This window comes from Coptis chinensis, chromosome 8 (assembly GCF_015680905.1).
Source record: "Coptis chinensis isolate HL-2020 chromosome 8, ASM1568090v1, whole genome shotgun sequence".
Lineage (NCBI taxonomy): Eukaryota > Viridiplantae > Streptophyta > Magnoliopsida > Ranunculales > Ranunculaceae > Coptis > Coptis chinensis.
In genome coordinates, this window is record NC_141463.1 from 84,763,628 (window position 1) to 84,787,911 (window position 24,284).

Genomic DNA, 24,284 nt, shown 5'->3' on the forward strand with positions numbered 1-24,284 from the left:
TCATGTGATTTTGTTATTGCCCTGGTAGATTGCGAATAAATAATATTTGATTTGTCATGCAACAATGATGTTAATAATGGCTATTAGATTTGGTTTGCCATGCAACAGTGATGCAACAACATTTTCGTAAATAGTTGTTCTATAAAACAACCTAACAGGTAAGTTGAGCCTCTTTTCTTGATGTCCAAAATTCTCAGTGAGGGATAAGATTAGGTTAGTAGCCTTCCTAAATAACCTTCAATCAAGTGATATTAAAGTGTTTAAACCAGAGTCTGACAGAAAGTCCAAGTTAGGTAGATTTTCATCGAAGCCAAACCAACAGACATAACCCCCGAACTGCAACTATGTTAGTACCATAGGACTTCCCAATTGACTATCAAAGAAGTCACCGCTCACCTCGGTAATGACTTGCACGCAATTCCACCACAAAAATTCATAGCAGAAATGCATAAACCAGCAGCACTTGTTGGTTCTGAATTGGGACTTGGGAGCGCAGTTCAGAGCAAAAAAATTCACAAGCCCATGCATCACACCCGTTTTTTTGACAAATTAGAACCAGGAAAGCCTGGAAACATCCGAGCAAAGCCTGAGATATTGGGTCAGACTTAACACTACATGCAAACTCACGACCCAATGAATAATACCTTGCGATTAAAAACAGTCAGAATGTAAATAATCAAAGTCTACAGATGGGAAGCCGTAACTGTTATTAAACAGTTTAATCTCTAATGATCATCACTAATACGCACAACTACAATCAGGACAAAGCCTCTCTCCACAGATCTCGCATTCCATCATGTCAAGATAAATAGAAAGTTGCGGTTCTCCACATTCTCTTTATGGGAAAAACTTCGCATGTATTTTTCATCGACAAAGACTGCTGCAGATTCAGAACCACAAGTTTCTTTTGGCCATCAATATCAGCAGTATCTATGGTTACAGAAGATCTTCGAGTAATAAGTGCTCCAGTTTAGGAAGTTTTCTAACAATGACAGATGCTCAGTTAGCTCCAATTTGTCCACCTAGGCAGAGATACCTAATGTTCTTGCAAAGCTAGGCTACTGATTTCCCACCTTCTGGTAGACCAACTGTTCACATATCGATGCCAAGGAGACCTGAAAAAAAAAAAAAAAAAAAAAAATCAGAAAATTGACACATCACAGTGCGACTCATCAAGTGACTCCAGAGGATGCTGTTAGAGTTCTTGTGAGCCGTGACAGGTGGGACACGTAGACAGCCCAAACTAACTATTTTCCCATATAAGAAAAGTGAGAGGAGGCTGAAACTAACAAAGCTGAACTCTCTTCTCTCTCAACTTTCTTCTCCATTAACAATAATAAAATTTCACTGATGCAAAGAAGATTTCTTGCAAGTAAGGCCTCCCAAAAGACACAAAACAGAGGAGAGACCAAAGTGTAGTCTTAAAACATAGTTAGAAATTGAAGAATCGGGTTAGCACTAATAAATTTCAAGTTTTAAATGACAGATAACCCTAAATCGCAGAGGCGCAGCCGCGCAGACATCAAAGACAAAGGAAGCCACTCAACCAGAAATATGAGGCATCAGATATCTACACTAAATCATCATCTTCCTAAATACAAGCAATAATTAAAAAAACATAAAAAAGATGCACAATCGAACCTACTTCTCTATTCCATAGAAGCCTAAAGAAGTGAATATGGTACCCAAAAGGCAGAATGGGCCCTATGATTGATGAGCCCTAAATACAACACGTTTTCCTTTCTTTTCACTTTTTTTCTTTTGGTAAATGACAGAAAATTACAATTGCATTCTTGTATTCTATCACAAATAGATGTCTCCAAGCCCACACACAAGAAGTAGTTACGTAAAAGGTGATGGATGACTTAGCGCTGACACCCATGTCAAATATCTCCCAACTCACCTATCTCTGGCATTGCTCTTCTAGAAGGTAGTTGGTGTCACTTTCACACCGTGTGTGTATAGATGTGGCGAGTAGACAAAGAGAGTTCAATTTCCAACGTCTACTTAACTATTGACTTTCAAAACAGCTACATCAATAATTCCATTTGACTTTAGGCTCTCGGTATTGGATATTCACAATAAAAAATGTGGTTTTAATCAAGATCCACTGACCAAGCTACATGATACCCAATCCTCCCTTTATTATTGCACACCATTTCTCATCCAAAGGCGACGGCTTTCCTATACCGGAATCCCTACAGCATATGAAATTCCTTTTCAGCCTTCCCCATCTTTCATACATGGCGATCCTTCACTAGAAAAATCAGCTCATTGGGATATCTCAACCTTGTCAGAGGGTACAAAAAACATGGGCCTTCCAAACGTACATGCATCTTCGGCCAAGGTTAGAGACAGTAGAATGAGCTATTTTTTCTGGGAATGATCACCACTGTGAGGAGATCGTATCCACAAAGAAAAGCCATTAATTCATTCTGTTCAATCTATTTTGAAATTCAAGTGGGCGGCTATGTCTAATTTCAAAGAGAGAGAGAGAGGAAAGCTAGTTCCCATACAAAGTGAGCTGTTGTATGCATATCAGAACTTGTAAAGAACGATAATTAAATAATTGGGTACATCAATTACCTCTTTCAGCAATGTAGACGATGGCAGTTTCCTTTGAGCCCCACACTAGTATGCAGTTAGCCCCCAATAGTTACTAAACAATTTAGCCCCCTTCTAAACAACCTAAGCTTCTTCCCAAATATGACCAACTACATTTAGGACAACTCTTCACAACACATACCTTTTCAAACCTCAAACCAATTCACGAATCTCTTCATCCCACTTTTTGCTTTTATGCCCCAGTATAAAGAAAGCAGTAGAAGATGGCATGTTACCTGAGCCCCACACTAATAAACAGGTAGCCCTAATAGTTAATAAACAGGCCAGCCTCAAATAAACAGCCTAAGCCTCTTCACTAAGCCCAACAACATTTAAGACACAGATTCTCTTCACAACCCAAATGCCTTTTCAAACCTGAAACCATTTCACGAATCTCTCCATCCCACTTCTTTGCTTTTATGCCCTGATATAAAGGAAGCTGTAGAAGATGGCAAGTTCCTTGAGCCCCACACTAATAAACAGTTGGCCCCTAATAGTCAATAAACAGTTGAGTCCCTAATAAACAGCCTAAGCCTCTTAAGTCTTAACTAATAATAATGCCCAACTACATTTAGGACACAACTTCTCTTCACAACACAAATAACTTTCCAAACCTGAAAACTCACGAGTCTCTTCATACCATTTCTTGCTTTTACACCCCCATATAAAGGAAGTTGTGGAAGATATCTTAATCCTTGAACCCCAACATTGATCAGACAGTGCATTTCAAATGCATGTTGTGTAAATTTAATGTAACTTATATGAGCTATATAATAAAGTTAATAACCATATGACTGCCAACCATAAAAAGAACCAAAATTACCTACCTTTTCCACTAGAAACTAAACATGAAAGGACCATATATGAAGCTATAAAGATACAATCTTTTACATAATAATTTAAAGTAATTCAACCAACCCAAGAGCTAAAAGCCTAATGTCAAAAACTGTTACACTTAAAAACACTACATTAGTTGTTACCTTGAGCAGATCAAGCACATACTAAGAAGCAACAACAGCAATTAATGGCAACATGCACCTTCAAAAACTTAAAATACTGAACCCCAAATAATGAAATCGACAAAGAATAATCAAAATTAAGTAAATTGGTTCAAAACCAAAGTATTAAAAACTCAAAAAGACGAGAAATGGAAAAGCTCTCATCTTGTCTGATATTTGAATTAGAACCTTCGGAAACAGAGATAAACTTGTTACTTTTAGAAATTAATATTTAACGACCAAAATTAAACATGTTCAGCAGATAAGTAAAAAGAGAACATTTTGTTCAATAGATCGAACAATTATGGCCTAAAATGAATCTCGAAACCCTAGCCACCCAAAACCAAAAATTACCCACCTTGGTTTTGAGGAAAGGATGAGTTCTGTGGATATACAAGTAAATAAATAAAACAAGTGACAATCCTGTGGATATGGTCATATATGAAATCATGTTTCCTGTTGTTGAAAAAATGGTTTAGATTTAGTATAAAAGTGATGCTACATTGTAAAACCTCAGCAGTGAATCGTTTCTTTTGTGGTTTTTTATGGAGTACATTTAAGTTCGACGTGTGGGGGCAGGCAATATGTTCTTGCATTGTAGCGTCATGCTTTTTGGTTCCCTTGAAATTTATCTTTTTCCTCTCTTTCAGATTAACGCATTCAGGTGGTGGGATAGCAGAAGAGTTGCTCAGTGAAATGTTTGAAAGTGACAGTGACACGTCAGAAGATGGAATCAGTCTGCTAGTCTGCCGGAAATTGTTGAAACTGATGAATGGAGATGTCCAATATCTCAGAGAAGCAGGCAAATCGTCCTTCATTACCAAGGCCCAAGTATAGACATTTCTAGAAGTCTATGCTCTGGGATTCACTCTACGCTGCTCAAAAGAGGAAGAGAACACTAATGTAAGAGATCCACTTCGCATTGAACAGAAAGGGAGCACTAATGTTTGGAATCTCTGTTGCTTCTAGTTGTATAGAGTTGAATAACTTTCTTTTGATCCGAACTTGGTGTTAACATTGAGTTGGTTTTCTGGTTCAAGTGGATGCAATCTTGCCTGTGAATTTATGTTTTCTCTTGCTGTATTGTGAAGCCTAGCACACTTAAACTGTGACAGGGAACGGACGCGAATGGATTCGCAACTCTATGGCTTCTGTGCAGATAATTATATTTAATTAATTGTTTCCGATGGGACAATATAATAGTTTAATTCCTATGAAATGTGAAAATGAAAGAGGAGAAAAAACATATTCCAGGAGTTCCAGTTCACCAACCAAACGACAGATTATTGCTCTCTTTTTCTTATAAGCAAGTTTGCAAACGACCCCTCTGGTGTGGAGAGATGTATAACATAACCCTCAGTCGGATATCCCTCATGTGTAGACTATAGAGAGATGTATGACATCACTCGTAAACATGAGGAATCTGATTGATCTCTTCGATGGAGCCATGGCGCCACAAACAAAAAGCCTGCCTCAGGGATCAGGAGGTCTGCATTAAACCGTTGCAGTTAATTTTGAAAAACTACAACACCTAAAATTGCCATGCAGAGCCAACAATGAGAATCTCTCAGAACGGTGAAAGAAAAGGTACACATGGAGAAATATCAAGAAATGGAAGACAGGCATCACTGAGGAAGAACAATAATTTTGAAGTTAGTCAGTAAAACAACAAAATATTATCACGGAAATTTTCTTTCCCTCTTTCCCTTAAACTTAGTTTGAGAACGAACAAAAAGAGATGCACTTCTGAACCAACTAAAATTAGGCAGTGACCGCCCCAAGTCTACAGCAACATCCATCAAAATCTAACTACCCAAACTAAAAATTCAGTGCTCACGTCTTCCCCCTGAAGAGGACGCGTCTCAATTGGAAACCATATACAAACAACTTTTTCCAAAAGACTTGCAGATCCCCCAACAAAAACAGACAGCATTTACACCAATCCCCATCTCAACAGAAGAACATCGAACTGCTAACGTTCTCATGAAGTTTGGGGAGTTCAGGCACAGGAATAGTCTCCGCAGATGTCAGGCCACCACGACCTGAAGATGCTTCAGACATCTCATCAAACTTCATAAACTGTGAAACCTGAGCAGCAGCCAGATGAGCGTAGCAAACTGGGGCAACTGCATTAAACAAAAAATAGAATTTCAAACACTATGAGACTAAGGTAGAATTCTAAACATTATGACACTAAAGCGGGATTTGAAACAAGAATTTCAGAACTCACAAAATCAGAAAATTTAACACTTTTCAGGTACTTGGTTGAAAGTAAGCTTAAAAAATAAAAACCAAAACATTTCATCAAAATTTCAGGCTTTCCGACGGAATTTGTATCTATGAAGTAAAACATTCCCATTCTTCATCCATTGATAGTAAAATAACTAGCTTGGATGCAATTTTAATTCACACGCAGCTGGTGTCGGGAAAAGTATTACAGCCAAGTTGTCAACTTGTCATCTGTTCAAAGAACAAATGACAAGCTCTTTAAAAATTGTAGACACAGGTATCAGTACGTATTTTTCCAAGCTGCACTATGGTGCTTAAAAAGAGTATCAAATAAGTAAATGTCAATGGTCATGCTATCAGTGATCCAGTCTTCACATGTAAATGTTAATAAAGGATCCAAAGTTGCAAAAATTTAAATAATAAAGATAAACAGAGAAGACTAGAACGCAATCAGAGTCTGGACTAAGATCAAAGAAAACAGAAAAACTAGGAACCACACAGTGAATCTAGACTCCTACCCAAATCATGTGCCAGATAACCACTTCAAAACCACAAATATCACAATAAAATTGAATTTTCTTGCCAAAAATGCATCAAGATGACCACAGTTGTCAAACGGAAAAACGATAGAGTTCCAATATAAGAAAGAAACATATTTCAGTAAATTTGTCCAACACAAGCATGAGCACTGCGCATTAAGAGAATAGACAAGACTTACCAATTGAAATAGCAGTAGTGCTCCGTTGGTAACTGCACATCAGAAAAACTCCCATTATGGTTCCAAATCAACATAAACACTGGGAAAATAAGATTTTCTGAAAATATACTTACACATAGGACAGAGAATGCACTAGTTCCTGAAGATCATCAGGTGAAAAGCCAATTTCATCATACAAGACATGATAGTGTGTGGGTCTAGTTGTCCCCTATCAACAAATACACACAAACATTAGTGGTCTTAGACTTTCTTCTAAGCTCCGACTTCTCTAACATGAGACAAAGTTAAAACAATTCGCTCAGATGAGATAATTGTGCAAGCCTAGTAGTCCTCTACTAACAAATAAAAACCAACGTCAGTGGGCTAGGATAACTTGCATCTTAGTCAGACTTGCCCAACACGACAAAATATGTAAAATTTCTTTGATGTGATCATGTGATATATACATCCACGTATTTACGAACATGTCTCATCCCCGCCCCAGCTCAAGGACAGTTTGCAAAGACCGTTACATGAACTGGACGACGCACTCAAACCCAGAAAACAGTAACAAGGCATTGTCATTTTTTTTTGGATGAAACTAATGATGGGTTTCAAAGTATAAAATGACAGCTAGTTGCCATCTATCTGGGCTCTGTTGCAAACGATGAGCAACTAACTAGTTGGAAGTTTGGAGAAGACGACTGGAGCAAGGGTTTCCACTTTCCAGCAAAAACCTTTCGGCTTCTTTTTCTTTTTTTGTTATTTCCTTTCCATGAGTTAAAATTTAACAAACACACCCTTAGTTTATCTCTCCTAGTTAGGGAAACAAGATTAGCCGTATCTCTCATATCAGACTTTGCTTAGGGAAACAAGAATATTGGAATAGAGCAATGAACCTTTGAGGGGGTGGAAGGCTTTTGTTCGATACTAAAATCACAAGGCTTAAATGCATGCGATGTGTCAACCTGTAGTTGTAATACTTCAAAACAATATCATCTGATTGTATTACTTCAGTACCTTTCTAGGCTAGCTATATATAGTATTTCCTGAGTTGTGCATGGTGGGGCAACTGTCAACTTAAATATGTTGTATGGATAAAAAACAATCTACTTTAATTTGAGGCATGTAATTGCATAATGATCAAGGGAATGGTTGCTATTTCATCTTCAGAAAAACTAATTTAGGATGTGAGAACTAAAGTGGTGATCTATTTTTATGTATGTTGCTGAAAATGTGTATTTTGTTGGGGATCATTAGGTGCTTTAGTTTTTATAAGTGAGATTTATAACATAGGGACTAATGTGGTGATCTATTTTGTATGGTGCTGAAAATATATATTCTGTTGGGATTATTAGGTGTTTTAGTTTTTTATGAGTCTGATTTAGAAAGTGGGGACTAAGTAAAGCCTGATTTGTTTGTTAAGATTTATATTTATTTGGACTTTTCTTATCCTGTGCATTTCATTTCATATTTATTTAAAGTATACACGTAAAATGAAGAAAAAATAACTTACTGCTAATACGTTATTCATGATAAGTAAATTATAGTGTCAACCAAACACAGGACAAGTTAAAACCGTGACAGAATAATTGAGGACCAAACAACTTCCTGATTCCCATATCTTTATGTAATACATCTGCAGAGAATTCTGAACACCTAATCGGTGTTAAGCAATACAAAATCTTCTGCAGCCAAACAGAGCATTTGATTCCCATATATCCGTTTTGTGTTCCCCAATCCACCGGGTTATATACAGTATTCAAGTTTGTTACCAACCAAACACTAGACAACTAAAATATGTATAGCACGTCATCTATTCATGGATAGGGACTCAAGGAGAAATCATTTTGAGCTATGGAGAAACGAGACACGAGAGTCGTTTCTTAATTTATTAATTTCTAAAAATTTCTTGAAAAAAGGTTCTTCTGCATTAGATCGGTGAGCAATTGATTACCCGTTGTTATGTTGGCTTATTATTAGTCATTTGTGTATATTATTATAAATAAACAAGCAATTGTTCTGTTTCCATTTACTTGTTCCAGTTTAGTAATGTAAAACATACAATATATTATTAATTTAATCTGGGGTTAGGACTCAAAATATATCAAAGTTGTGATTTTTATTATTATTATTATTAACTTCAATAAGTTTAATGTTGACCTGTTGGTATTAATATGATATATACTGGCATATTAAGTTATTATGGATTCGAAGCATAGTCTTTGTCTTCTATCTAATGCCGATATTTGTCTTCTGTTCTGGACTTCAGGTTTGATACTACATCTCAATGCGTCGCACAACTTATGATGTTTCTTTCTCTACAATCAACCACGGTGTAAGGAGAAATAGGAAGCGATATGTAGTAGGAAATATGAAGCGTAAAAGAAGACCATACGTATTAGTTGAGATTAGCCCTGGTGGAGGAGAGCGAAGATGGGATGAGTTGCCTCCAGAACTTTTACGTCATATTTTCCGGAAAGTTCCCTTCTCCATACTCTACGTGAGTACCTCTTGTGTGTGTAAATTATGGCGTTCATCGGTACTTGATGTTCTGTTTCCCATTCCAGGGATGCTCGATTTGAAAAAAATTGATACCATGTCTCCATGTTTTCGCAACCTCTACCTGATCTTTTTTAAAATTCACTTAATTGGCATAGTATACAACGTACTATACATGTTTTTGCACTTTGGATACTATACAATTTTCTAGGCACTAAACTACATTATACTATCAAAAAAAATTCAGGTTGCGACCTGGGCAAATATTCTGGCCAAAATCTGCTGACGTGGCCAAATTTAGAGATTTTATAATCTTAGGTGGAGACATGTCATTTTGTTTATTATAAAAAACGCGTGTTGACATTTGCCACACAAGCTGAATAGCCAACAAATTGAATGTCATTAGTGCCCAAAAATTGGAGATTTCATCAGAAACCCTAATTTGTCTAGTCGAGTAGGTTCTGGTGCCTACGGAGAAGTCTACAAGGGTCAGTTTCCTAACGGTGTGCAAATAGTTGTTAAGGTATGCGAAAGACAATGTGCCGGATGTCTTGAAAAACCAATTCATGGTGAAGTGAGCACAATGGGCGAACTTACCATCGAAACTTAGTTAGACTCTATGGGTTTTGCTTTGATCTTTGAGATGAAAGCACTTATCTATGAGTATATGGAGAATGGATCGTTGGACAAGATTTTATATGAGAACCGCCTTTAATGTGGAGTGGGGCGGTTGTATGGTATTGCAATTGATACAAACAAAGGGCTCTCGTGATTTGCACGAGAATTGCCATAAGCGAATAATTCACTATGACATAAAAGCCGGGAATGTGCTTCTCGACTCAAATCTTTGTCCTAAGGTTACGGATTTTGGAATGGCTAAGCTTTGTAACGTAGATTTGAGCCATGTCACCTTGATTTGGATTTAGAGGAACCCCGTTTATGCGACCCGAGAGGTGTGGATGCCATTGCCCTCAGTGTCTTACAAATGTGACATTTACAGTTTGGCATGATCTTTGTTTGAAGTTCTAGGGAGGAGGAGAAATTTTAATAACAGTTTAGGGCGAAGGAAAATTTTGGTTTCCGAGACAAGTTTGGGATAAGTATGAGAAAGGACAAACTTGATGAAATTATGGAAAACCTGTTGCATTGGGGAGAAGGATAGAGAAAATGCATAGATATTGGCTTTGGTCGCAAACTATGGTGTGCTCCCAAGACTTGCCTCAAGAGAGGCCTTCTATGAGCACAAGCAGTGAAGATTCTTGAGGGGGAATACAAAAGTCGTTAAGCCTCCCAATCCATTTGCACATCCGATCTCTTCAGTGTAGGCTCGTCGATGACTTTAGCAAGCAAGCGAGACTATGCCGCCCCTCGGTCTCTTCCAAAGACAAGCATCACTAGATATGGTTAAGCCCGACCGGTCTACTAGCTCCTATGAAGTTGTTGTCTTATTCACGGGTTTCTTCAAAAGTCTCTCCTGGCCTTGATGAACGGTATGATCACTAGCGTTGTTATCACTACACCAAAACAGGATATTAGTAACGCTCCAGTTTTTTGCTTAGTAACGTTTTTAAAGTGTAACTAGGTTCCTAACGTTTTATAAGCGTTACAATTATATATAAAGTGTTACGTTAATTTTGCCAAATATGAGAATTAATTTGTTACGTTTTTTAAATTGTTTTTTTGGACAAAAAGCGTAAATAAATCGTGAATATTAAATATAATATTAAAATAATAACTAAATTAGAATTTAAGATTTATAAATAAAAAAATTTCGGTGAGAGGAAAGAATTTTCGGTGAGAGGGAAAGACCAAAATTATCGCGCTCTTTCTCTCCTATTTAAGATTACTATGAACAAGCTTTATATTGTTCATCGCCTCTCTCGTTCAACAAGTTTATTGTTCAACAAGTTTCGCTCTTTTCATCGCCTCTCTCGTTCAAGTTCATCGTTTCAACAAGTTTTTGGAGTCAGCACCAGTCGCCGCTGCTGCCGCTATTAGGTAACGACTTCCTTCGCCTTCTTCTTCTATGATTTTCTATGTTTCATCATCTCATATCTCTTTTTCAATTTTTCACACTACTACTAGGTGATATCACAACTGAAATTAACTTGGGTGTTGGTTGGCTACAGTTATAACCAAAGGTGCGATTTTTATTACTTGTGTTATTCATTAAAAAATTCGATTTTTGTGGTTTGATTTTGCTCTTCTGTATGTAGTTAGTAATTACTTATTTTAGTTATGTTATGATTTATATTTTTCCTGGATGTTGTTCGATGTGTTATAGTTTTATATGAACCTTTTCACTTGATCAGTAAGTTATCGTCGACACTGTGGAATTTATTTACTGTATCATCGAATGTGGTTCTATTCCCCATACTTGTTAAATTATTTCTAGTAACTGGATCAGACTTTGCTAAGATGATTGAGAAAACTTTGTTATTTTCTCCTGGAAGTCGCACTTCTTTACATTATTGTTTGAGCTTAACTTTTGCGCTTTAGTATTCAAGTTTGCTATGTTCATAGGAGCTTAGATTCTGGTATGGTGTCTTATACTATATATTTTCCTTGTAGGTAAGACTTGAAGTGATGGGAAAGAAAGCAAAGAATGCAACTTTTATCTCTGGAAATGAAGCTGGTAAAATATCAAGAGAAGTGGCAAAAGTGGAGAAGCGGAGGATTGTAAAAAGTACGCTTTGCAACGATAGGAGCTCAAGAAGCCACTGCATGGTTGGTCATTCTGACATTGATCTATCCGTTTTTGGTTCTACTTGAAATCATTTCTGTTAGATTGACTTGACATCCGATATATTGCAGATAATTCTGGATGTCCCTACAGTAGGAGGTCGACTGATGCTTGTCGACATGGCTGGTTCTGAAAATATTGAGCAAGCTGGCCAAGTTGGATTTGAGGCAAAAATGCAGGTAAAAATATTGTGTCTTGTAGCTGGAACAGCGTAGATGATGTTAGTTTCGATGTTTTTGTTTGGCAGTATGACACTAATCTAATGTAACTACAGACAGCAAAGATCAACCAAGGAAATATAGCGCTGAAGAGAGTGGTTGAGTCCATAGCAAATGGAGATTCTCATGTTCCATTCAGAGATAGCAAATTAACTATGCTGCTGCAGGTAACTCCCATTTCTCTCTGCAGTGTAGGTGTTTGCAAGATCCACTGCTTCTTTTGCTATGAAAATATTAGTAAGGTACTAAGGTTGCTTTGTGTAGCTTGGCGTAAGCTGGTTACTTCTTTTGTTTGTTGTCTTTGTGATTTTTTTACATAGGCTACTAAGAAAAAAACTATTGTTCTGGAAGTTTTTGTTTTTGGCATGAGATGGAAAGAGATATAAAAGGACCTTAAAGTCAAGGAGTATGTTAATCCATATTGATAGAGGTAGCACTGTACCGTTTTGACGCATAAGCTTTGCAGAAACCCTCTCTTGGTGGTTCTGTTTTACTAGCTTTTATACTATCTCATCTGAGTGTCTTATGTAATTATCTTTTCAATTTAATAAAGGATGCCACTGCTTGGTATATGATCAGGTTTGTTGTATTGCCTATCTACTGTTATTATCACTTGCATTTTTCGTAGCATTTCTGAACTTTTTATCCGCGATTGTTTTGCAATTCTTTTGTTATAAAAGATTTTCGTAGTGTCTAGCTGTAATTATAGTGATGAAGAATCATTAATTCTATTTTGATTGTAGTTACCATCTTTCTGGTTTGTGCAGGTAGATGGGGGATCCAACTCTGAAAACTTAGGATTGCAAAATATTCAAGCTCGCATCAGAATGGTGCTGGCATTTATGTTTGCGTCACTCATGCCTTGGGTACACAATAAACCTGGATTTTATCTGGTCTTGGGTAGCTCGAATGTAGATGAAGGATTGCGTGGTTATTTAACAAAGGTAAAATTTTTATTGCATGCCATTTAAAAGATAATTAAAAGTACTATGTTTGTTGTTGGTTATCAGATCACCACCCCTTTAAATTTGTGCTAAACTAGCAAGTGCCCAGCTGAATATTGCTATATTTAATACGTGTGCAAGCCTTGAGGGGACAAGTATCAAGTATCCACTTGATCAAGTGAGTGCTTTTCACACATTTCAGCTTCTGGGATGAAAATTCTTCAGGTGCTTAAATGAGTTTTTTTTTTCCGCGTAACTTGCTTGAATGCAATGTTTCTTGGAACTTATTTTGCCCATTAGTTGAACGAGTTGTATTTATGTTTCTGGGATCTTATTTGTCCATTAATTGACCCTAGCCTTAATAAACTCATCTTCCACCGGAACATTAAACGTGAATTTGCTGCTTTTGGAGCCGGTGTCTTATTTAGAAGATCACACTTAACATATTGTGTTTAGGTCAAAGCAGGTTTCTATTAAAAGAATGCAAACTAGACTTCGTTTTTACCAGTTCTTCGAATGATGAACACATGTATATACTGGCTCCACCATCAGGATGTGGTTTATCAATTTAAAGTCTATGCAATGAAGGCCCAAGTGTGTTGTGGTGTTATACATTCTATTATTTGTTGTAGTACGATTGCAGCTCAGCAGATATAAATCCTATTGGGAGTATTAGTAAGCAGGATCTGCGGTCATTTTTGAAATGGGCTGCCATTAATCTTGGTTACTCATCACTGGCTGAAATTGAAGCAGCTCCGCCAACAGCAGAGCTGGAACCTATACGGTCAAATTACAGCCAGGTATTGCTTTGGAACATGCATCATAGTACTCTTCTGTTGATTGACTATCTTTAATTTTATTCTGGAGCACATGAATTGTTAAATATGTTCCTTATATTTAGATCTCTAAATATGCTAAGTATCCTATCTGAAACTGTTCCTTTTTCGTCCTTTTTTTCCCGTCAAGCTGGGGTGCAGCAATCTAGTAAAACTGACTTTCTGTACCTAAACCACCTCCCTCCCCCCCCCCCATTTTTTTTTAGAAACTGATCTCTATACGGTCAGATATTTAATTTATATTTTGTTTTATGCTTACGATTGCTTTTCTTAAGCAGTTTTTGAAGCCATGTAGTTATCAAAATTTCATATATTTTACCCTAATCTTTCAACTTTCTATCTTTAATTTATCCGTAAAAATATCCAGTCACTTGCCACCTTTCCCATTTAAATGCTCGAACTAGATTATTTTGTGACCTATTCTTCATTTATATGGACAATGAAATCAAATGTTTTTTTTTATTTATTTTGTGAACAAAATGTCATATTTTCTATTAACAAAAATGATAAATTACATCCACTCTTTGACATGTAGTTCTCTCAGCTAGTCCCTTTCATGCAGTCATAGCCTCTCACATGCTCATCTCCTCACATATTTTCTACCATTTCTATCTTCTGCTAATATCCTATATAGTATGTCCACATGAGGATTTGTGAGAACAATACAGCTGGGGACCCCTTAGAGTGGCCAAATAGTCTCCTGCGACTCTATTTGCTTCCCTATGCATGAACAACCCGACATTTGTCCTACTTTGTCGCATCGGCTCCCAAATTTCAAGACTTCGCTTTCCACTTTCCTTCCTTCCTTCTTGTTTATTATCCGAGTTGCTTGTTTTGAATCATTTGCAACCTTCACCTTCTTAATTCCTTCTTGTCTCGCATATTTTGAGGCCATTAACAATTGCTATCGGCTCTGGTTGATCACGTTCTTACACCCCTTTGGCGGGAGTAACATAGTATAGCAAAACCATTGTGGTCCCCCCGATGACACCTCACGGTTCTCTCTCCTCCGACCAAGCTACCATCGGTGTTAAGTTTCATTTCTCCCGGGTCGTGGGGTTCCTAAATGAGAGAGTTCTTTGGCCGGGGGATGAATGTAACCACTATGCCCAGTCTATTTGTAAAATCCCTTATCAAAGGAGTTTCAAGTACCCTAATCATTTTGTTTTGTAGAATCCTTCTGATTTCTTCCTTGAGGCCGTTGAGTAAAGTCCTCTCATCACATACTCGTTTCTTGAATTTTCTCTTATTTCGTCCCTTCATAACCAGTAGAGTACTTGCATAGCAAACTTGAAAAATTTCAACAAAGTAATTCTTCTTTTTCGCTCTGGAGAATCCATTTCCATTCTTCCCGAGCTTCTAAAATTATTCTTTGGTATCCCACAATCTTGTTTACTTCCTTCCAGAGTGTCTTTGTGTGCCCACAGTTAAAGAAAATGTGTTGAATGCTTTCTCTGGCAGAATTACATAGGATACATCTTGAGGAAGTTAAGATTTTGAGCTGCACCAATTTGTCCAGGGTAAGGAGGGCTCCAGATAGTACTTGCCACATCATAAAGTTGTGTCTAGGTAGAGACCATTGACCCCACACCATTGTACTCCAACACACTTGTTGTCCATGCCCTCTAATTGCTTCATATGCTGATTTTGTAAAATATGTACCTGTAGTTGTTGCAGTCCATGTCCATACATCTTCAGCAGGTCTTCTGCTCAACTTAGCGTTCATTATACCTTCTTTAACAGTTGTTGGGAGGTTCGCATTAGCACAATTCCAGTGCCTTGCTTGTATCATGATGCTCACTGGTGCATTTTCTGGTATGCCTGAGGCTGCTTTAATTGCTGGAGTGGCGAACTCTATAAGCAAAGACTGGCCCATTTGTGATGCCAAAAGGAGGTGTTCCATCTGTAATTCTCTTTATCATCATTCCTTGAGTTAGCTTCCTACACTGGAGCATTTTTCTCCGAGACCACAAGCAATCATGTGGAATTGTCATAGTTCAGAAGTTCTTTGATTTGATTCTATTTCTCCACATCCATTTGACCCATAAGTTGTCTTCCTTTGTAGCAATCTTGTACACCAGCCCACAAATAGCTGCTTTGCTCTAGTCCTCTATCTATATGATACCCAAATCCACCACCTTTGCTTTTGCATAGTGTATTCTCATTTATAGGGTGAATTTTCCTTGCCATTTCGAGCCAGCCGCAGAAATCTAGTACAAATTTGTTGTACCTTCTTCAAGTGATAGCTTTGGGCAAGATAAGAGTTCTCGTCCAATATACTTGAATGCTTATTAGCACCGATTTAATCGGTTGCAATCTGCCAAAGATAAGAGAGTGCTTTTTGCTTTCCATGACTTAACTCTTCTAGTCATTGCCTCAATGAGAGGCCGACAAATACTTATTTCTAACCTTGTGGTAATTAGAGGCATCCCCAAATACTTTGTTGGAGGCAAGACTAGTCCGACCCCAATAACATGCGTAAAGAGAGTCCTGCCGCCATGATGTCGCTCTTTATTATGATTCATATTTAAACCTCGACGCCTCTCAAAACTTTCTAGAATACTTATGATTGCTTGAGTGGAAGACAATTCAACTGCGAGAATATCATAAGGTCATCTCGCAAAGCATAAGTGAGTGAGTTATAATGGGATTGAAGCATTTTGGATGGAGATTAAAAGCTTGGTTTGTCTTGCCCATTCCATCTCGAGCTGCTAGAACCTTCATCATCGAGGATAAAAGAGAGAAGGAGATAATGGGTCTCCTTGTCTTATGCCCTTCTTACCTTGAAAAAACCACAGTGACCATTAATGATGATCAAGTAGGATGGTGTAGTCATACAAGACCAATCCATGTGATATATCTCCGAGGGAACCCCATTTTGGTCAAGATATCAAGAATTGCCCGCCATTGTACATTGTCATAGCCTTTTGTAGGTCAATTTTGAGTGTACATCGGGGAGATCCACTTCCTATGGTACTTCCTCCGGGTAACTCATGAGTGAGAAGTAAATTGTCTTGAATATGTCTTCCGGGGATGAAGGCACGCTGATTTTCATAAGTAATAGACCCTATAACTCTTTTTCATCCTATTTGCTAGCACTTTAGATATAGTTTTGTAATCCATATTGCGGCATGCAATTGATCTATACTCTATAGTCTATACTCTTCTACCGTGTTAGGGTTCTCAACTTTGGGAACAAGAGTGATATTTCCGGCATTGATCGCCTTGAGCATTCTAGCTGATCCAAGAAAATTCTTTACAACTTTTAGGAAGTCCCATTTAATGATTACCCAATACTTCTTAGAGAAATAAGAGCCATACCCATCCGGTCCTACCGACTTGTCATTGCCAATAGAAAAAAGTGTTTCAGCTTATTTCTTCATCGATAATATCCTCCTCCAAATTGCTTAATTGTTGATCGCTTAGTGTGCTTTTGAAGGTGAAATCATTTAGGGTATCGCATTACAAGGTTTTGGATTTTGTGAGCCCAAGAATTCCTTGTAGTAGCTTCTATCTCTTCTCGGACGCCTTCCTCCAGATTCATTCTGTCTCCATTTGCTCTAATCAAACCCCGATTTCTTGATTTCCTTTCCTTAACCATCTTATGGAAATATTTGTCGCGATCATCTCCATATAGAGCCCATTTTGTTTTGACTTTGACCATTTTGTACATCCTTTATAATCATGATGGATGTCGATATTGCCTCAATATATATGTATTGTATTTGCTCCCTCGCTATTTTATTGGGGCGCTTAGAGCATGACTTGTGGAGATTAGGATCTTATTATTCACTTTTAATATATAAATTAGTAAGGTATGTAAAATTGTTATTTGTGGGGATTTAGATGTAATATGTACGAAAAGTGTGCATGTAAGCTCTCCGGTCAATCACACTATACTATTATGACTTTTTGTGAAAGAGTTGTTTGTGGCCTTGTGACCACGACTTTTTGTTTGATGGATGTGAAAGAGTTGGATATTGTATATGACTTAAGCATATAAGGTGCAGAAACACTCTATCCGAGTTGGAACATTGATTGTTTGCCTACAATTTGGAGGAATAAATGGAGTATGTTTCTATAATGAAATGAATTTTTGCTACCGCAGTAAATATATACCTCCTAAACTTTGTTATAAGTAGATCCCTTTATTGTAATACCCATACCCATACCATTCTTTATCTTCAAAGTTGATGTGTGTCTAATAATTGATTTACAGTCAGTAGTAACCGCATTTGGTGCAAGTTTAGTCGATATAGTTTGGAAAACGATCCGCTTCTTGTGGTAATGGTAGTAATAGCCTCTAGCTCGAATTTTAAAGTATCACTCTTTGATGAATATAAGGCCCGATGATTTTCACTTAGTAGACTTCTAGAACAGGTGGTCCTCTCGCTATTTGATAGTCGCTTTTTCCTTCTATTTGAAGGTGCCGTGCTAAAATTATTTATGTTCTAACTTTTTTGCCTTTGAGATCCCTAATATAATGCATCATAATTATGTGGAACAGAGCCATGAGTTATCACTTGAAGTAGTCCCCTCGTGACTTGCCGCGGACTAGCACCGTAATTGAACTATACTATGTCTAGATAAGTTCATTTCCACAAGTCAAAATTCAACTTAATAGTACAATCAAAACCTTTTCTTTGAACTCAACAAAATCTATATATTGGTTCATTCTCAATAGGAATGGGAGCAGCTCATTGGGTTGTAATGTCTAAAGGGAACTCTATCGATGATCGCTTCCTCACTTTCAACTATCTCACCTCCACTCCAATTCTCTAGGTCTTCTCTCCACTCTCAAGGTATGTTCCTCCACTCCAAAGGTTCGTGTAAGTTGTTCATATAGAATGACTACTTGTTTGACGGGATGTTTTGAGTAGAATACTTACACCGCCATCATTCATACCGATTGCATCACTTGAAACCTTCTAGGTGTGCGTATTTGTACCTATGCTTTTAGTAATTGTTTGGTGGGGAGAAGATATGCATCTCGTGATCTTTACATAAGCTTGATGCTATTTTATGTGTTTGTGATTGTTTCACGCCAGCATTTTATGCTTACGCTTCTATATGTCTCAAAAATATTTTTTGCCTTTGAATCTCCGACTCGTATGCGAGGTTATAATGAATGATCCTTTCTTGGGAAAACGTGTTGAAGAAGGCAACTTTACTACGATACCTTTGAGGGATGAGTTTCTAAAATGCCCGCTTTTTCATATTTGAAACTTAGTGCAAATACATCGCTGCATTGATATAGGGTAATTAAATGTGACTTGAAGAATCGGTTTATATGTAAATTAGTTTCACTTTGTTCGCCTAGTAATTTGTGACGCAGAAATTCGAAGGTCCATTCATCCGTCTTATCATTTATATCCGGATGTAACACTTGCGGAAAAGTTGAATATGACTTATGACGAGGCCGAAAGATGGATAGTGAATCTTGTGCGAAATTCAAAGCTTGACGAAAGATTGATTCCAAGTCGGAACTGTTGTCATGGAACCCAATCATGTGAATGTGTAAGTGTTCAACCGGTGTTCCTCCCCGCTAAGCATTCATTTGCGCCTTTGTCGGCTAGCCCTTTCCAACTCACTCCCTTTCTTCTCTCGACCGACTTGCAGTGTACGAACAAATTATTGAAAACACCAAGGCACTCTCTTTGCATACTTACAAATACGCTTAACCTCGTTCTAGAATCTGCTCAAGTACAAACCGGCCAGATAAGGTGTCGTGGTTTTGCGAAAATTTCTTGAAAGCTCCAAAGAATTGTTGTGAATGATTTTGTTTGTTTTGTTTTTACTTTGTTTAGCTATTTAACCTTAAAGAATTGTTGCAAATAGTATGATCATACCCGTAGATACACACTAGTAGTGGTCGTAAGAATCTTCAAAGATATAGCTTTTTTGGACTCCATGAGCTTCTTTAGTAATAATCAATAGAACGTCTTGTTCTCTTTACTCTTCCCATGGAATTAATATAGTCCGTAGGGTTGTATATGAGACGAGAGAACACCTCCTTATACAAATATTTTTCCTCGAAGGCACAAAAACAAAGGTCAAAAGTAGGATCTTTGAAGACCGCTCAAGGGAACAGTTTTATTGGAGTTTGAATTGCTCATATTGTTAGGAGTATGAGACCCTGTTGCCACATTTTTGTGAGTTTGGTTGTTGGACCAAAGAAAATAAATAATCGAACTTTCCGATCTCTTGGAAAGGACAAAACATACCGCTACTTAAGAATTATGCTACCATACTCTGTTTTTTGAATTCCGTAGTTTGAGTATAAGGAGCTACTACTTAAGAATAGGATATAAGTATATATCTATATATACATATTTGTTTTCTACTGCTCGACTCTTTTTTATTTATTTCTATTGGTGTATAGGATGAAAGGGACTTTTCTGATGATACAATCCCAAAGTCATCCCCTAATGCTTACAACTACTGAAGGTGCTAGTTTTGTACAAATGATATGAGAGCTTGAGTTTAAGGACAAGTCCCATTGATTTGGAAAACAGTGTGTATTTCATTCGTGGCAAATCCTATTTATGAAAGACGTTTTGGTGATGTTATTTTAATAAAAGATTATGTGATTGGATGTACTTGTAAGATTTCTTGTTTATATTATGGACGATTGTAAAATACCCAATAAGTGGGGGCATCTTTATGCAGGTTAAGTAGTCTCCCAAAAAGGGAGGGGGGGTTGTTTTGGGGATTTTTTTTTTACGATGAAATAGTTTTGTAACGGTTCTTCACCGTTACTAAGCTTTTGCAATAAGTAACACAATAAAGCGTTACTAACTTTATAAAAAGCGTTACTAATGTTAGAAAAGAGTAACACAAAAAGCGTTACTAACTTTATAAAAGCGCTACTAATGTTAGAAAAGAGTAACATAAAAAGCGCTACTAACTTTATAAAACCGTTACTAATGTTAGAAAAGAGTAACACAAAAAGCGTTACTATTTTTATAAAACCGTTATTGATGTTAAAAAAAGAGTAACACAAAAAAGCGTTACTAATGTTATAAAACCGTTATCGATGTTAAAAAAAGAGTAACACCAAAAAGCGCTACTAATTTTATAAAACCGCTTGCTAAAGAGTAATACAATTGAGCAAAGAAAACCGTTAGTAAATATTTTAGTTCACGGTTAGAAACCGCTACAATAAATAATTATGTAACGGTTATAAACCGCTACTTAATATTAATAACGAATTAGCAACGCCTAAATCAGGACGATAAAACCGTTGCAAATATTTTTAGTAACGGTTTTCGATTTGTTAGGGATGTCCTGCTTTGGTATAGTGTATACTTCTTTTCCTATATACATATATTATTTTTTGGCCAGATTTAGTGGTGGATATATGCCATAGAACCTTTGTTCTTATATGTTTGATGAGGCATACCGTCTAACTTAAGGTCATATAATATGTTGATTATTTGAAGAAAAACTTCCGGATCATTTGATTCGTATATATTCAAACTCCCGTATCACATTTGCATAAAATTTATAAAAATGTTGAGTCACATGAAACATCGGTTCGGAAAAAAGTTTGATGTGGCATTATATAGTGCCCCGCTTATTTGCATTTGTTTTTATGATTTATTTTGGTGCACTCATGTCACGCATAAGTTGAGATCAGACATTCGTCTCCTTTGAACCTACGGTTGAAGTTGAGAACAAGATCAAGAGGATAAGTCGGACAAATACAAACCCGAAGAGCGTATGGAAAAGGTTCAAACATTTCTGATTTCGATCAAATAATACCATGTTTCTTTTAGCATTTCTTGCTAACATATATCTATTTTTCAATATCTCATCGCTTGATTACCGTGGTGTTAAAGGTCTACATGCACCGTGGAAGCTTGTGCTCAAAAGATTTTGAAACATCTAAAAAGAGTGGAAGGTGGCTTACGACCAAATTCATCAAGGTTCTTTATCAATTATCATTCCTTTTTTTATCTTGATATCTTACGACCAAATGTAATTTGTTTTCTTCTTTAAAATTTCGTGAGTTTATTCTGCAGATGCTCATCTAAACAAAATCCCAAGTAATGCGCGGAAAGGCGTAGCACTCTCAAATTCACTTTAAACTCGTAGAAATATGTTTACAAGAAAACCAAAGAAACGTCTGGAGATTGTGAAAACCGAATCGAGGAAACGAAAAAAAGAAGGCTATGCTGAAAAACGTAACGGATAAATAAACAAGAAGAAAATGGTGTTGTGAAAACGAAAAGAGAGAAGAGAAAGGAAGAAACGACGAAAAGAGGCAATGGATATTACAAACTTCGGATGAAGACGAAAAGAAAGAAGAAAAATGGTCAATGTGAAAACACAAGCAGAGGAGAAATGTGAAGAGAAAATAGAAGAGTTCAAGATCTTGCAAAAACAAAACAAGATATGGAAGAAGAAATTGGTAGCCTTGAAGAGGAAATTGGATAAGAGAAAAGAAGATAAGGGTTTTCAAATTGAGAGTTAGGGTTTTCAAATTGAGGAAGAAGGTTAAACTCGCAATTGAGAGTTAGTGTTTAAGTTTTCAAATTGAGGTACCAGGTCACGTGTATTTCAAAAATGCTACATGTCTAGATGGCCGGACACATGGCATAGTCCGGTGGCCACATCAGCAAAAATTGACCGGAAATACTTCCAAGTCACAAAGTGATAATTTTTTGATAGTATAATGTAGTTTAGTGCCTAGAAAATTGTATAGTATCCAAAGTGCAAAAACATGTATAGTACATTGTATACTATGCCAATAAAGTGTTTAAAATTTTAATCGACACTCATCCCAAAACTCAATGGAAAACACTTACCACCCCGTCTCTTATTGGACTCAAGGGCCATGCCATTCATTACATTGCTGAAAGGTAATCCATGTACTGATCAATCTGGTTTTTCTTACATTAATCAATTAACATGCTTTACTTTTTCACAAAATTCAGACATACATGCAACAATTCATAGCAGCACCTTGTGTTGTATTTAGGCAAATATTCTGATATGAGGTAGACATTTCAGGACACCTTCTTTGGAGTATCTACATGCGAACAATGCAATCCAAATTGGATTCTACCGAGGCATTATCTTCTTGGAAGAATTTGAAAGGATTCACTTGTGATATTCGCCGGTTGGAAATCGTAGTCTAGCGAAAGTGAACTTCGCCGTTGTTGCAAGAATATCGTATCTCTCGCATAATGGGAAAACTTGGAGCCAAGGAAGCAATTGCTATCGCTTAACAGTCTTCCCGAACTAAAGGCGTTTATCCCTCGAAGGTCATCTTTAACCATAGGTGCACTCTTGATATTTGATGGCCATAAAAACTTGTGACACCGGATCTCCAAAGACTCCATTTTGTTGGTGAAAAATATCTCCCAAGTTTTTCATAGAGAACCCACCAAGTACTTCTTTGTGTCGGGTATAAAAGCTAAGAAGTGGAATGAAGATATTCGTGAAAAGGTTTCTCGGGAAAAACATATCTGCGTTGTGAAGAGAAGTTGTGTCCTAAATGTTCTTTGGGCATATTAGTTAGGGATAGCCCGGATTTTCAAAAATATTATGGTTACGTTGTCGGTATCATGTTTGCTTTGCTAAGGTAATCAACTTAATTTATTCTCAGATAAGTTAGCAATAGTAATAGAAAATACTTAATGTTTAAAATTGATTAAAAAATAATCATGAGAATATATGTCTTCCAATGTCTTCACTTTGACATTATTATCTCCTTTTCGTGTAGACGCCGTATCAGATCCATTTCAGAATACTACTCCAATGGTAACTTGTGCTATAATTATGACCGAAGGAGACTCTGCTGGCCCAAGTAGAATAATTTTGGTCCATAGCTTGGGTGAAATAAAAAAGTTTGGAAAACCTTACCTCAGCCGGAGTTTTCCTTGGCCGAAGCCCCGTGAACTTCCTTGAACTCATACTTGGCCTGTCTATGCTGTTGCCAAATACTTGTCTCCAGGCATGGCATTTGCACTTACCTCATTGAGTGAGTTGTCATACTTGTGCACATGAAAGGAAAATTTGACTTGTACCCATTCCCCCGCTTATTAGGATTGTCGTCACCGGGATTTTCAAGGATGCAACCCTAGAACTGTATCCACAACTCAAGGTTTGTGAACATACTTTTTATGATTGGGAATATATATATCCGTATTTGGTTGGTAGCTGCTAGGGTAAATATCTTACCATTTGGTGATCGAACCTAGGATATCCAATATTAAATCATTTCAATAAATTTGAGGCATCGTTACGTGTAAATTGTTCCGGATCATTCACCATACTAAAATGAACTGTTAAAAAGTTGGTTTCGTTACCTTCTCGGGCTTACCGGGTTTGGTTAGGAGGAAACTAACCTATTGTTCCACCACTACTTGTCGGTAAAAAGCCTACAGCCACTTGTCCCAATTTTTTAATTAAAAAAGGTGTAGATGGAATTTGTGCATTTCATTTATTTATAATATTGCGATAAAACTCACGTTTACTTTGCATTATGTGATGATCGGGAAGGAGA

At 37.0% G+C, this 24,284-nt stretch overlaps 1 protein-coding gene and 2 long non-coding RNA genes across 4 annotated transcripts; 1 reads left to right on the forward strand and 2 right to left on the reverse strand.

The window, feature by feature from the left end:
* Positions 1-634: 634 nt before the first annotated feature.
* LOC147483719 (uncharacterized) lies at positions 635-3,951 on the reverse strand. Its single transcript, XR_015206588.1, has 2 exons — positions 2,587-3,951; positions 635-1,115 (listed from the first exon to the last, which is right to left on the reverse strand). It is a non-coding gene; the product is annotated as an uncharacterized LOC147483719 (long non-coding RNA).
* A 1,379-nt stretch (positions 3,952-5,330) lies between these two features.
* LOC147483720 (uncharacterized) lies at positions 5,331-6,915 on the reverse strand. Its single transcript, XR_015205818.1, has 3 exons — positions 6,663-6,915; positions 6,550-6,581; positions 5,331-5,728 (listed from the first exon to the last, which is right to left on the reverse strand). It is a non-coding gene; the product is annotated as an uncharacterized LOC147483720 (long non-coding RNA).
* A 3,897-nt stretch (positions 6,916-10,812) lies between these two features.
* Positions 10,813-20,384, forward strand: LOC147483721 (glutamine-dependent NAD(+) synthetase-like). 2 transcript variants are annotated; one of them, XM_086578102.1, is made up of 8 exons: positions 10,813-11,028; positions 11,116-11,171; positions 11,602-11,757; positions 11,845-11,952; positions 12,048-12,158; positions 12,759-12,935; positions 13,568-13,735; positions 20,154-20,384. In XM_086578102.1, exons 3-8 carry the CDS (start codon positions 11,617-11,619, stop codon positions 20,214-20,216), a joined length of 768 nt encoding a protein of 255 aa, XP_086434228.1. In that variant the 5' UTR covers positions 10,813-11,028; positions 11,116-11,171; positions 11,602-11,616; the 3' UTR covers positions 20,217-20,384. The 2 variants fall into 2 exon arrangements, with proteins under 2 accessions (XP_086434228.1, XP_086434229.1); XM_086578103.1 differs by lacking the exon at positions 20,154-20,384 and adding an exon at positions 17,743-17,850.
* Positions 20,385-24,284: the final 3,900 nt, after the last annotated feature.